This window comes from Leuresthes tenuis, unplaced genomic scaffold, assembly GCF_036924035.1.
Source record: "Leuresthes tenuis unplaced genomic scaffold, fLeuTen1.0.hap1 SCAF_8, whole genome shotgun sequence".
NCBI classification, from domain to species: Eukaryota; Metazoa; Chordata; class Actinopteri; order Atheriniformes; family Atherinopsidae; genus Leuresthes; species Leuresthes tenuis.
The window spans coordinates 19857408-19872358 of NW_027325362.1; the positions used below are offsets into that span (position 1 = coordinate 19857408).

At 42.6% G+C, this 14951-nt stretch overlaps 1 protein-coding gene across 3 annotated transcripts in view; it reads right to left on the reverse strand.

Annotated features, from left to right (window-relative positions):
- Positions 1 to 6484: 6484 nt before the first annotated feature.
- sipa1l2 (signal induced proliferation associated 1 like 2) overlaps positions 6485 to 14951 on the reverse strand; it is a 75822-nt gene continuing 67355 nt past the window's right edge. For 2 of the 3 annotated variants that reach the window (XM_072391293.1, XM_072391291.1), the window contains 5 exons: positions 13416 to 13635; positions 11855 to 11986; positions 9572 to 9689; positions 8507 to 8585; positions 6485 to 8077 (listed from right to left, as the gene is read on the reverse strand). In XM_072391293.1, the coding sequence (XP_072247394.1) occupies positions 7931 to 8077; positions 8507 to 8585; positions 9572 to 9689; positions 11855 to 11986; positions 13416 to 13635 (696 nt within the window). In that variant the 3' untranslated portion in view covers positions 6485 to 7930. The remainder of the gene's footprint in view (positions 8078 to 8506; positions 8586 to 9571; positions 9690 to 11854; positions 11987 to 13415; positions 13636 to 14951) is intronic. The other variant, XM_072391292.1, reaches the window with a different exon arrangement.

Here is a 14951-nt window from a genome sequence, read left to right on the forward strand (position 1 = left end):
ATGTCAAACCGACTATGACTGCATGTCATTTTCAAGGCAAAGTTTAGTTGAGTAATCCATCTCAGACGGATCCCTCATTACAATTTCAGTATGCTAGTGGAGCTTTGTTCCCACACCATAAACCGAGCTGTCACTGGCAGTGGAGGAAGTGAACATTAATTTGTACTTACTGAACCGGTTAATGAACTATTCAGGAAAATACCAACATCCAGTATTTTGCTGCTTTGCTCCCAGTGAGCATTAAGTCCTGCTATTAAGAAGACTAATTAAAATCACAAATCCAAATCTTCCAGTTTGTATGTATTATTAGAGTTCATAAATGTTTTTTTTTCATTTTATTTCAACCTTTTAATAAAGAGGCATAAACGTTGGATTCTGGCATGTAAAGCAGGAGACTCGTCCTCGATCAGCCTCACTGTAAAACTGTGAGAAAACAAAAGAACGAGGGTTTGGTGTTGACTTCACTTTTGATTTTGTGCCTCTTTTTAGCTGCAATTATGTATTGCTTTGGTCTAGACTGAAATATTTCAACACACATATTGCTCTGATTTTATGAAGACTTAATTTTCATTATCCCCTAAGGAGAAAAAAAACAACAGGTTGTTGCAATTGCCTGAATTTTTCCAGTGTCATTGGGTCAAAATATGGGTCAAGCATGCCTTTGCTCCAATGACAGCCAAAGGGGGAGAAAAAAGTTATCTGTCCATACAAAAGCCTTCAAGCCCCATTATCACAGCTGTTATGATCCTTTCATAAATAAACAAGAGCTGGCACTCTAAACCGATATGGCATGTGGCTGGAAGGTGTGAGTGAAGAGGATGTGACAAAGAGAACCAAGGTGCATAAATAGTGGAAGGGGTGATTACACGAGTGGATGCAGGTGAGTTAATGAGAAACAGAAGGCAGCTGGTAACATGGCAATCTGAGATCTGAGACAGGAACAGGATTACTGAGGACAACTTGGTAAATAACAGGCAATAATTTAGACCAAAGTTCCATAAACCAAACCCATATCAAAACAAAAGAAAGTTACAAAGTACTTTAACAGCACACAGCCATTTTTTGCAACCACTTCCACCCCTTCCAGTGTTGCGGGGGAGCTGAGCTCACACTCATACCAATGATTAATTTTTGGATTTTGGGAGGAGGGACCCTTTGAAATCCCAAGCAGCCGCAGAGAGAACATGCAAACTCTGCACTGAAAGACTTCAGCCAAGATCTGAACTGGGAACATTTTTGCTGTAAGGTGATAGTGCTAATAGCCTGAATATGATAGGGGTTAAAACTTAACAGTTAAGTTAGAGGCCAGAAAAGTCCATTTAAGCAGATATTTAAAAGTAGCTACTGAGCTTGCCTGTCTGATAACTCCAGCAACAGCTGAGGGGTCTCAAAAGGCACAGTAACCTTTAGTGAAACTTGGGAGTATTAAAACAGCAAGCAGAGGATTTTAAACAGCGATCAGGATCTGAGGGAGTTAATAGTTTGGAGAAATAGGCAGGAACCAGACCATCCAAAGGTCTGAAAAAACAAACTGTAAAATCAATTCTACTGAAGAGCAGCTATGTGAGCAAATCTCTGGAAACCTACTGTCACAGCTTCAGCTGTTTTTGATAAGAAACAACTTCAGTAGCCAAACTTAAACCAGAGTCTTCACTCACTAAATATATCATAAGTTTGGTTAGACATTAATTAATTCTTAATTAATTTCTTAATTAATTGCAAAATTTAAGCTACATTTTCATTTGCTCAAATTGTGTTTTCATGCTGAATAGAAATAGTTAATACTAAACCTGCTATCAGGCTGTTTTTTTGTGAATCAGACTTGTTCAGTTTTATCACATTAACAAGCAGATCTTCTGATATTTAGGTCAAAGCGCTGCTGTGTCAAAGTACAGAGAAGGTGTTTGCATGGCTCTGTGCTCCAGGCCTGTTTGCATGAATTGTCTGAACTATAGAAATAAAAGCTTACAGTAATGCTGGGAATGACCTATTGTGACATTTACTTACTTCTCACATCTGTTCCACATTTTATAGTATAGACATCTGTTTTTGTAACATCCTACATATGGAGACACAAGGATGGAAAAAACTGGAGGTACATTGTGAGGCAGCCAAGGAGAGTAAAGCTTATGAATTGAATCCTTCCTGAGGCTTGACCCATATTGATTCCAGTCAATTAGATCTGTGAGACTTAAATAAATGCAAAATATTGTTGGAAAATGGCTCCATTTACTTCTCCACTCATTAGAACAGGCTAGAGGCAGGCTTTTATTAGTCCCCGCCTGCAGATGATGACAGGTCAGTTCTTAGCCGTGCTTGGATGCAGTGTTTGTTTTATTTTACAGAGCGATGTGTGCGTTAGCCCCGTTGATGATGAATGCATTCTGGCAGCGCTCATTCTTGAGATCAAAGCACTCAATGAGGAAGTCTCAAACACATTTTGCATTTGACCTTCAGTGTGTCTGTACGTCCTCCTTACACACAGAGGATCGATTGCCTCTCCAGTTAAGCTTTTACTGCTGATGATGGGTCACCGGGGTTGTTATTTATTCAGAACTACACACCCCCATGCCTACGCTTACCATTCACCCTCCAGACATCGATATTCCCATGATCCTCTGAGACAACCCCTCTACTTAGCCACAGGGACTTGGCTAGACTAATGAAACTTTGCATAATCAATATGTTGAATTAAGAAAAAAAAATCTCAAAGCAGAGATTACGATCTAAACTTCCAACCACCGCCCACTTGCTCACACCTTGCCCACCTCCTTTCAGCAGCAGCTCTTTATGCTGGAAGCAGCCGATTGAGAATCAATAGCAGAGCTTGCTGTTGCTGCAGGTCTGAAAGGACAGCAGACAAGGACATCTTGGCAAATGAAGATAATTCAGCAGCCCTGTCTTATCTATTTGTTCCTGTCTCTTTATCTAATTTGCCAGTGAAACAGCTCCAGCAGACAAGGCACAGGCCTTCCTTCTACTCTCACACCTACGGCACACGAGGTTTGCTCAGGTTTTGTCTCTGCTTGATGTGAGATTTGAAGCTCGTCAGCCTGCAGTGACCTTTTGGAAAAGTAATTTTTTTGTCCCATTTTCCTATTTTCTGATTTCTATTGAGACCAGAAGGCTTATAAGATGTCACCCCTCACTAGGTTCAGCTAAGGAGGAGGGGGTGGGTGGGGGTCACCTGTGACTTGACTGACAGATAGAGACAGCCCGTGGGGACGTTGGAGGCAGATGGGGGAGAGAGATGACTCTGTGCTGGTTTGGAGGATCTTTGCTCCCCCCCCCCCCCCCCCCCCCCTCCCCTCTACTTTCCTTTCTTTTGTGTTGTGTGTGAGCTGCAGCTCCCCAAAGAGTGAGAGGGAATTTCAAAGAGGTGAGATGAGCTGCACAGATAAACAGTCCAGGTGAGAGAGCTAATCCTGCCGTTTCGCCTCGCAGGCACACAACACAGTTGAGACTTGGTAAATGCCTGGCAAGACCAAAGACAAGCCTTTTTAGTCTTACTTCTTTTTTTCATCGTCTGCAATGTTTAACGCCTGAGAGGTGGTCAATACTGTGTTCATGCAACTTTCTGGCAAAAGAGATAAAAACTGCATCAAGATATTGAGCCAAGGATTACACACCTACAGTTCTATGAATAATGCATAGGAAGAAATATATGAATAATTCCCTGCTGTGTAAGAGTTTTTACATTTCCATGTCAGAAACACTAAATCAGATCAATTGTTTGTGAGGAAGCTGATAGCTGAGGCTGATACTGATATTTAATACTGGACATTCAGTAACCACAGGCTGGTCTGTATACCCAGTCAATAAAACTCCCCTCTTCCCCCCTGTGCAGTGCCAGCTGTGCTTAAGACTCGCTGAACTCCATTCTGAGTAACATAATTCCAATGAGGGTGGAGCTCACAGCAAGGGAGCATCTGCTGTGGGACTGTGGAAGCTGGACAACTGTGATCCAGTCACATGGTATTATGAGTGACGAGCAACAAATCCATGCAGCGGAGGAAGACAGTCACTCCAGAACAGAGGAGAAATGCCAGCGTTTTCCCTTTCCCTTTAACCGCTGACACTGTCAAATGTTACATATCAATATGGTTTGGGGGCTCTTACCATCTGGTTCAATGATTCCATCAACCAACTGGGTTTGGTCTAACTTTATTGCTTGTCAGCATATTTTGCAGGGCAAATGAAATTCCAGCTTGTCACCATAGTATTGGACAGTGCATCCATTACTGCAGCGATTTCATTCTTCTTTTCCCAGCCTCAGTGCAATAGTATTTCTCCAGAGCTCCCTAATGCCAAAGTGACTTGGCACCCCTCTTTAGGTGCTTGTCAAAGTCCACAACACACCCTGGACTCCTCCTTCATCTGAAACAGGCAACACTTTCGCTTGGAGCCAGTGTGAGCGCCCATCTGCTGTCTTGGCACGGCGCACATACATGTAGATTAACTACCTCATATCACTGCATGCTGCTACTGGCCAAACACGGAGTTGGCTCTCACACGCATAACACAGACACAGCCATCCAGGCTTCTTTGTGGGCCTTCTTTTTCTTGGCTTGTTGTGTGGTTCACCAGGAAAGTTTTTCTGACCCAAATATAATGATTTTTTTGTTGTTGAATGTTTCGGTTCCAACCGTCTATGCCGTTTGGCAAGCTTTGCAGAACTTTTCTGTTTAGTTGCATTAATTTTCTCCTTAATCTTCACATGGTGACGAAAGCTTGAAACCTTATGGCAATGTTTACAATGAGGGTCTCTCATTCACTCATGAATAATAAAACTCTATTCAACATAATTGTGCTGGTTCAGCACTTGAACCTGTCCACTTCTCTTGAATGATCTAGGAATGCATCCAATAAGGAATATTGTCTAAAAGGTGCGATGCAGTTCTGAAAAAAACTCAATTTTTTAGTTCAACGAATACTGAGGAAACATTCATCTAAAGTTTAATGTGCAGATGTCCTCTTAATGTTAGTGTATTATTCTTGTCATTTCAACCTGAAGAGAGCTACAGGCTGACGTTAGTTAAATATTCTGCACTTGATGGGTGGCTAGCTCTTTTTTTCCTCCCTCTTCTTGAAACTCTCGGCACAGCAGTGATGCAAAGAGGAAAACAATTCAAACACGTAAACAGCAACTGGCTCCAACTCCCTCACAGGTTAACTCATTGGAGAAAAATACCAAATTTATGAAAATAATAATTAAAAAAAAAGACACGGTCACAACAGCAGCTCTACCCACAATTCATTGCAGTCACATACCCACCAGCCCCGAGAGAGCAAGACAGATTGGACCACACTTCAGCAGCTGGGCTGGAGGTTTATGCAGGAAGTAGCAAACAAATTTAATTGTTTTTCTCTCCACCCAAAAAGGCTTATGATTAATTATTCAGCAAGTCTTTTGCCATCCCTGCAGTGTAAGCAACATCTGTCATTTATTTAAAGCCCATCAGCTCACAGGGAAACAAGTCCTGAACACATTATGGTTTCATGTTTCAATTGGAAAGTCTTAGCACACCTGCTGTTTACAAAACGGCGGATAAAAAAAGTCTGATGGAAAACGTTGTTTTCCCTGTTCTCTCCTGCACAAACTAAACTGCGTCGTCCAAAATTAGCTCTATGCGTGGAGAGCAGGCATCGGTGCTGCAAACGTCCCAGCGGGAGTTTTCCTTCATGGTGCTGTTGCTGGGCTGTGAGGGAGGAGGAGCGAAGCAAAAATCAAATTTCATCCTTACAAGACTTCAGAGGAGCAAAGGAGATCGAGTCAAAGCTGTGACAGAACCCGATAAAACAAACCTCACTCCAAAAAAGTTGGGATGCTTTGCAAAATGTAGACCTAAAAACGGATCTGCTGCATCTTTAGAGCGCCGCTTACAGTTCCTGCCCTCTGTCCAAACTATTTTGAAAGGTGTCGCTGCCATTAAACTGATATTTTTCATGATCTAACTCAAATGTTGCACTTTCAACATTTCATACGTTTGCTATGTTCCATTTTGAGTAAAATATTGAAGTAATATTGAGTGTATATTTCTCAAACAGGGTTTACTTTAAATCCCGAAAACTTTGTGATGCAAAATTCTGAATATCAACAGTAATAAAAATTAAAAAAAATAAAAAAAAAATAAAATGAAAACGCTGCTGCTTCAAGAGTATTATTTCACTTTTAACTGGTTGTAATGTTCCCTTCGGTAATTTCACACGTACAGCAGACGTTTGTGCAAGTAACTGGCAGAAAGTCAAATTGCAAAAAGCACAAATTTTTACAACTACATTTATTTAAAAAAAAAAAAAAAAAAAAAAGAAAGAAAAAAGAAATCAACAAAAACAAAAAGCGACCAACGTCCCTCCAAGGATGAGACGGTTAATGAAGAGACATCTTTAAAAGCATACAAACCAGCAAACTGTTAATCTAGCAGCATCCAAATGTTGGAATCTCCAAAATCATCATTTACATATTTAAATATATAGTTTTACCTTGTTTTTGTTTTTGTTTTGTTTGTTTGTTTCTTTGCCCTGGCAAGCTACACACTTTACAACATACACAGAGCTTTATCTCTCCTTAGTGCAGAAAAACAAATACCCTTAATAAAATAAACAACTTTAGGTTAAATAAGCTTAAATAATAGTGTTAAATACAAGACACTTCTGTGGCAGTTATGTACAGAAATAAACACATTTGGCATTGTAAGTGTGGTTCACTGGCTCTTGCTCTAATGCTCTAGAAACCACTGCATAAGAACTCATTTTGCTTTGCTAATCGACACGCACACGCACGCAAACACACGCGCCTTCACACACACACGATTTCATATCAGTGAGCCACAGACAAGGCATGTGTTTATAAAAGAGAACTAAAAGCAGACAAACAATCCATTTACAACCAGTTTTAGGCACAGTCTCCTCCAGCTTTATAAATACAAGTCGAATACAACTGCTTCTTAAAAGGAACTCTTCACGTTTGTGCTAACTTTTTCTCTCCCCCCCCCTTTTTTTTGTTTTTTTTTGTTTTAGAAACACAGTTATTTTACTACCACTTGGTTATTGCTAGGACGCCGTGACAGTGAATGGAAACTACTGACAAACGTGTGTAGGGGAAAGCACCTTGAAACATCATAATTACTGCCAATGTGACCCTACTTTACAAGACGGAGGAAAAGAAAAGGTGGAAAATGTTACAAAAACCAAAATCTCAAAACGTCAAACCTTAAAACTTCTGTGACTTTGGGAACCAGTAATCCAGAGAGAAAACGGGTGTCAGATGAGCTACATTCATTCCCCCCTCCCCACAAGACCGCCACATGAGGATTCCTCTTGGTGCAAGCAGACAGTAAGTACCACTTCATTATGTCCAGTACATTCCTCCCCTCCTCCCTCCCTCCCTCCCTACTTTCCTGTGTCCGTAAAGGCCGGCACAGAAGCAGCTGTGTGACAGTGTGCGCAGTATGATACAGTACAGCTGAGTATACAGTACAGTAGACTGACGTGACTTACGTAGGTAGATTAAATGTTGACTACAGTAAATGAGCTTTACATTCCACTACTGTAAGAAGATCCCGGGGACTTGGGATCCCAGGGCTTGCTTTTCTCAATTCCTCTCCAGCCCCGGAGATGAGGAGGTTTCCCAAACGCCTTGTTTTCCAGGATGAAGAGAGCGTTAACGTCCGAAACAGCCCTACACTTTCAGAGAGAGATGGGACCCGAAACAAAAGGTCCAAATCAGGTTTTCAAGTCTCTCACACAGGGTTGCTTAGCAGTCTCCTTAAAATGGGGCTTTGAAAAAAAATTACTCTTGGGGGTGGTAATGGTTTGTTTATAGTTTATAGTTTATGTATTTGTGGATCATCTGGGAGGCTTAAGTGGGAGTTGAGTGGGTGCCCAGGAGGGGTGAGAACCCTCTTCTTTAGTCTTCCTCTGCTTCCCTTCAGGGTTTCTTGTCAATGGTGTGAAAGAACCACTCTGTGAACTTCCTGAGCTGAGCTGCTGCTGTCTGGCTCTCCTCCTGCAGTCGCATGTTGTCCTGTCTCAGGTGTTGCACCTCCTCCTGTAACATTGCCTTATCCTCTTTCTCCTGAACACAAAAGAACACACACGGACACAACCAAAACGGGGACATGAGTAAAAAAGAAATAAATGGATACAAAAGAAGTTGAAAAAAGCCCCGCTATTGCAAGAACATCCGTCTTCCGTCAGCGCGGTGTAAATGCGAGCCACTAAAGTGGCAAAGCAGCCTTTCCTCTGTTTCGCTAAAAGTGCATTTCCTCTCCTGCCCGTTTTGAGCACATTAGTGGAGGTGGGGAAGCACTGAGCTGGGACACAATAAGGAAGGGGAGCAGGATATCGAATTAAGTGGATGAGTTTGTGTTACGCAGACCCCAGGGCACCCATTACTCATTGTCAGGCTGTGTGACACAGGCATGCACTGTTTGCTAGTGTGAAAAAGGAAAGCACAGAGGTGCCAAAAACATAATTGAGAAATTAGTGATATATGTGAACTTGCCTTTCTGAGGTCGTGCTGCAGCTGCCTGAGGATCACCTCCAGCTGGTTGACTTTGCCAGTGAGTGTAGATGGGGCACTTCTGTTGGTTTACACAAAAAAGAATGTGAGTAAGGTTAAGGCAAAAGATCAAGACTTGTTCATGACAAAGACTCAAACAAATACAGTTATTTTACTGAAATTTTTCCTAAACAATGACAGAGCCACGGATATTATTCTGCATTTGACATTTAGACCGCTGATGGTTCAAAGGGAAGAAACTGCAATCAGGTGCCAGATCACACACAGATATTTCCACAGTGAGGTAAAAGTGTTCCCGTCTAAGTAGAAAATGTGGCATAAAGTGTATATCTTTTTACATTCATCCGTCAGTAAGCAGAAAATCACCCCACCATCCGCATTTGTTTGGCCAGTACCAGCTGGTGGTTGTTTACCAAACTCGACCCTGTCCACTTCAGTTTGTAGATGTTAGCTTAACCAACTTGCACGTTAACTAAATGTTTAGTGATCTAGGTCTAAAAACAGCTGACAGCGCATTTGCAAAATGGAAGCACAACATCTTAACATCTTATCACTCGTTAACCACACAGTTCGGTGCATTTGTAAGGAAATTCAGTGCAGCATATTAATATCACCCTGTTTTGCTTTTGAAAAGTTGTGTTTTTGGTTCCGACTCAAAGGAAACTGTTAAGGTTCAGTACCAACTTACTCATGTTTTAGCCTTGCTGAATGCAGCATACCAATAATATTCCTTCCGACTTAATTATATGAGGGCAGAATTAATTATTATTTCAAAAATTCATTGAACCTTTCCCAGAGCTTTGGCTTTGCCTAAAACAAATTTAAAAACTGCAAAATCCCACTCTTTCTAGCTTGCATTATGACTCTGAGTTTCATGCATACTACTTCATCATGAAGCGCGGCCCAAAGCTTGACAGGCCTGCTGTGCCTCGAGCGGATGCTAAGCTAAGACGGGACAGTTCAGTTTTAGAAGCAGGGGGTTTTAGCCAACAATAAATCTTCATTTTCAGCAGGGGTTTTGGTGCGTGTGTTGCAAGTGAAGCCTACTCTGCTTCCAGCGCTGCTCCCTCCGCCTCCACCACCCGCCTGGTCAGCTCTCTTGAGATCTGCAGAGCCTCGGCCCGCTGCATGTCCGTCATCGTGCAGAAAGACGCCACACGTTGGTCTGGAGACAGAACAGGTTACAGAACGGGTCACAATCTGCCTTTGACATCATTTTGTCGATGTGGAGCCGAACAACAGAGGCGCATGTAGGGGTTTCCAACAGGATGGGCGATTCATCTACGGTTTATGAATGAATGGCTTTGGTGTAAGTATTGTTGCAAAGCCACAAAGAGCAGTGCTCCCAGACTGCGAGATCTATAACCATACAATGAGGAACAAGGAGGTAACAGGACATCTCCAGACAATTATAAATATAACCGGTCCCTTGGGTGTTCCTCCTGAGCCCTCACCCCTCTGAGTTTCCTCTGACAGCTGTTGGTTCATAAATGGGCTGCATCCCAGCGAGCTGTAAGACACCAGTCATGCTTGTTTTACCATATCAGGCCCTTAAGCTTTGTCAAAGCCGCGTGGAAAACCCAAACTTGGCATGCTACGCTTTGGGACTGCTCAGTTTTAAGGCGTAATGCTCTTTTCTTTACAAAGCAGTCCTTCCCAAACCCTTGGTCTGAGACTAAAGATAGGAGGATCTGCATATTCATAGAAAAGATTAAGCAAGCCCTTCCATTAATTTAGCCCCCAAATGAAAGCTAATCCACTCCAAGACAAAAGCTAGTTGAGCCCAGAGCTGGTTGTTCAGGCGAAGAAGGAAAAGGAGAGCAGGCCTTCATTTACATATGAATAAACATCTTCCTCACATTTGATGGCTGCATCAGACAGATTAGAGACTTCTAAGAAGGAAAAGATAGGCACAGAAAAGCAGCTTGTCATTTTTGCATGACCTGATGTCCATATTTAGTAGACAAAGTGAAAAAAAACGAAAGATTACTGTGAGGAGAACGCACCAAAATCATGAGGCAACATGACATTCATTTCAGAGGACATATATGGGACTGTATGCAATGAGAACATTAAGAGATTGCACTAAAAGCCTTTTGTTGCTGAAATGATTTTAATCCATTTGCTTTTACTTTTAAAAGCCAAGAGAGCACAGGTGTGGGTTTTTTTTTGTGTTTGTTTTTCATTTTTATTTATTTTCATTTTTTGTTAATGCCTCAAGCCAATAACCACAAGAAATATAAATGAGCAGTCTCTTAGAAACATGATTATGAATGCTTTACATCTCTGCCAGCCTCCTGCTCCCCCAGCTCTACACAGAGCTGGTTGAACATACATGGCACGGTGGCAGCCTGGAGCCACTTTCTGCTCGGCAACAAGGCTTCAGTTTACACAGGCTACCGTGACAACTGCCTTGCTGCTGTCAGTCAGATTCTTCATCATCTCCACTGATGCCATTTTTGCTCAATGATGGACTCTAGGCTTTCCAGCAGGAAATGAATCAAAGCAGAAGCTCAGACTTGACAAATGAATGATCACTGGTTGTGTTGTCTGCTCAGTGGCCGAGTTCAGATAGAGTTCAAGCAGAAAAACATTGCATGGCATGTTAGCGCTTCCATGGTAGATGGGAAATGCACTGGCATGACAGTGGTGGAAAAGTTATTTAAATTAGGCAAAAGAAAAAAAGAACAAATGATGATGCCGCCCACGAAGTGGCATTGATGTACTCATAGACTGTGGAAACAGAAGACTTTCAGTTTTGACAGAACTCATGTCGTTTGAGAGGACAACTTAAGTCTGAATGAATGCTTCATTCCTAACTCACCATATTCCTCAAAACTCACAAATATTTGTTATAGGGAGAGAAAAAAGGTAATTGACACCTTCCAGTGCACCATAATCAGACTTAATAGACAAGACAAAGGCTTAGAGGGGATCTTAAATTACCCAAAAGTAACAACCCAAAAGCTTCATAGTTAAAGGCACTGCTGTAAGAGTTCTGCCTGAGTGCTGACTTGAGTTTTATGGTGTGAAAATTGGCTCCATCTCTGTTGATGACGACTCGTTTTTCCAGATAACCGTGCTTGATGGGGACCAAAAGGGGCTGAGAGCAGAGGTGCAAAAAGCAGAGGGATTCCCAAAAGTCACTTCCTCCAGCACTTTGGACACAGCAGTGGAGACACAAACATAGAGCTCACACAAACCTACGCATGCGCAAGCGAGTGAGCACTTATAAATTACGGACACACAAACACGTACGCGCTAAGCAGCCAGGAGGGGGGACTGGTAGGGGTTACACAAGGTGCCAGCAGCTTTAGCCAAGCTGGTTACCTTCAAAGGCTCGAGCTGCATCAACGAGGTGAGACCAGTCCAGGCCCGAGGCAGTGTCTGGGAGGGGCATGAGGCCTGGGTCGCTGAACTTGGACCTGTCCGCCAAGGAGCCGTCAGAGAACCAAAACTCACCTGCAGAGACAGGCAGGCATTCAGATCAGTGTCTGAGCCTGGCCTGAGTTTAGTTTAGGGCTAATCTTTGAGTCAGCCATTAGTGTTCAGACAGGAAGAGTTGGGGAGGAATGGAGGGGCAAAGAAGGGGAAAAGCAGGGAGTTCATTCAAACTATTCATTGCTGCTAAGAAGAATGGAACTTCGGCCGTGCACATGAAAAACACCTTGCTTCATCGATCTAGGCTCAGTAAGGCAACTCCAACCCTGATCCGGATGCCTTTCGCAAATCTTCCTAGAGGATGCAAACAATCACACTTTCAAAAAAAAGTTCTGCATCTTTGTGACAGCATGATATGCTCAAGTCACATTAAACCAACTTCTCCGCAAATCACTTGTGAGGCTCAGTCTGAGGGGCGATAAATGACTTGTCTAAGTGAATGTCTTCATGTTTCAATCAATATCTCTTTCCCTTCCCTCTGTTCCTCCCACCCTTCCTCCCTCTCAGCCCTGACAGACACAGAACGCAATAAACAAGCTTCCATTCTGCAGAGAGGCATTCAGAAAAGCATGAGTGGGGAGGCAGGGTAGAGACAGAGAGCTTGAGGTGACGCTGACATTCTCCTTTCAATTTACCAAGCTTCTTGGAGCTTGAGTGATTCACTGTTTACCAAATTGGGCTGTTTCAGTAAAGGGAAACGAGAGAAAGCCTGTGGTCTCAACTATCCTTTAAAACAATCAGGAATCCATCAGGTTGACAGCCAGGAGAGGCAAGAGAGAAAAACATCTTTCCAAAAGCCCATTTTCTATCTAACGAGAGCAGCAGGAGACAGGTGAGGTACTGTATGGAAATGAGACAGGAGGGACAGCGAGGGTAGGCAGGCAGGGACTGATGAGCGAATGAAACATTATGTATGACAGACAATGTGACAACCCAAGTGGAAAAAACTGGCACGTTTACGTCAGAGATCTTAAAGACCTGCGGAAACGCAGGCAGGACACATCACAACTCTCATTTACTAGTATAAATCCTGAGGAAGCTGGATGAACAGTAGAGAAAAGAAGACTCGCCAACAGTGACAGGTGTCTGCTTGGTGCAGACAGAGTGGCAGATAGCGTGCAAGTAGCACGCAGCCTCACCCGCTTCCAATTAGCTGGCTATATTGAGTATTATAGCTGGAGTGGGTTGAGTTGTGCTAATGGTATCAGTTGGGCACAAGTGACTCTTGAAACAAGCAACTGTATCCAGGCTTTCATCTGCTGCCAGAAAAGAGGAATGATAATCCAGCGGCTAATGACACTGTCTATTTGCCGTCTATCTCAACAAGGCATTTTGACAGGACAGCTCAAAGTTTGTGTGTCTTAAAAGCAGTTTTGCCTCAGTGTTTACTATCGTACAGCACATACATTGATCTCACCGTAGGCGTTGCTTTTTCACTGTCTGTACTTACTCCGTAGATTGGATGCTCCTTGGTTGTGGATCATGCGAGGAGGCAGAGTGCTGTGGTAAGGTGGAGTGGTGCTGAACAGGATGTCGTTGGGCATTGCTTGATCTAGCATGGAGCTGTGCGAGCTGGCATAAGACGAGGCTTTACGGTTACTACACACGCTTTCGTCCGACAGTGTTCGGTATAGGGAGCGTCTTGGTGACAAACTGTCCACTGCTGACACCTGAGGGAGAGCAAAAGCATTCTGTCAAGATACAGTCATAACAAGGAAAACAACGATGAAGGATCTTCAGGTTCTTACAATTGCCCCCCAAACACACTGTCCATGTGCTTTGCCCTTGCTGGGCACAGTATTTACATGAGCAGGCAGTTTGGTGGTTAAGTAGGAGAACATCGGGGAGCCGAGTCACGAATCAATCACAGTCTCTGCTCTCAGGAAAATGCAAATGATTGAGCACAGTTGGAGCATCTGACAGAGTGTGAAAAACAGGGAACAGGGCTGATGGAGGTGGTGACAGAGGTCACTCCCCTGTGGCAACCCGGGAGTCTCTGAGCTTAATGTTAGAAGCCGCAGACAGCAGAGAAGAAGCGAAGGAGCAATGACACAAGCTGGCATGAAAAACACTATGTGACAGACAAGCTTGAGATATAACTCTCAGTTTTTAAAAATTTAGTACACAGTGATGCAAAACAATAAATATCAAGGGCCTACGCTCTATATTTGGATAAACTCATTAAGACTTGATGCAACATGAATATGCCTTTGACCATATCTGATATACCCATATTATGTGGTCTTAATGGATTAACATTTAAGTAGGATTAAAATGGCAGTTTGCTGTGATCTCAGATTTCTTGGTTATTTGAAAAAGCTGATGGATTAGTTGTCACAGCAACATATCTGTAAGGCCAGATCACTGGGGAGCACGTTTATTCAGAGCTGAAAAAATGTAAAAATATTTTAAAAAGATCGTGGACTTCAACACTGTTGTTTCAGGAAATCTGCCCTCCATGGCCGTGCCACTGATTCCAATTAGTTTACTGATGATAAAAGGAGCATTTCAGACAATGAACCTAAGGAGCTAGTTCCCTTTCAGCACCCTCTAAAATAGGTAGATGAATATTTTTGAGGAACAGAATTTAACTGGGACGCTCTGGAGCCCAGTCAGTAATAACTGACGCACCCACTTAAAGAATAATTTTGTAACTCACTTTGAACTGTTCCTATGTTCTTAGTTAGCTGGTAGTTGCTCTAATAGATAAAGACCGAACGAAAAGATGGTAAAAATGATCGTTGATGCAGCGGACACACAATAAAGCTCCCCACTCCTGGAATTTCATTCATGTTGTTTTTTTCTCCTAACTCGGATTCTCCCTCTGAAAAAGAATTCTTCTGATTTCTGTTATCCCTCATTTTGAGATTTGTAAAAAGAATTTCATGTGGACACTTTAAAGAGGGACCAAACAAAATGAACATAACCAGGATCAGCAATCATGGATCAGTCAGTTGAAGTATCGTTGATGGGGTATATGGAGAAC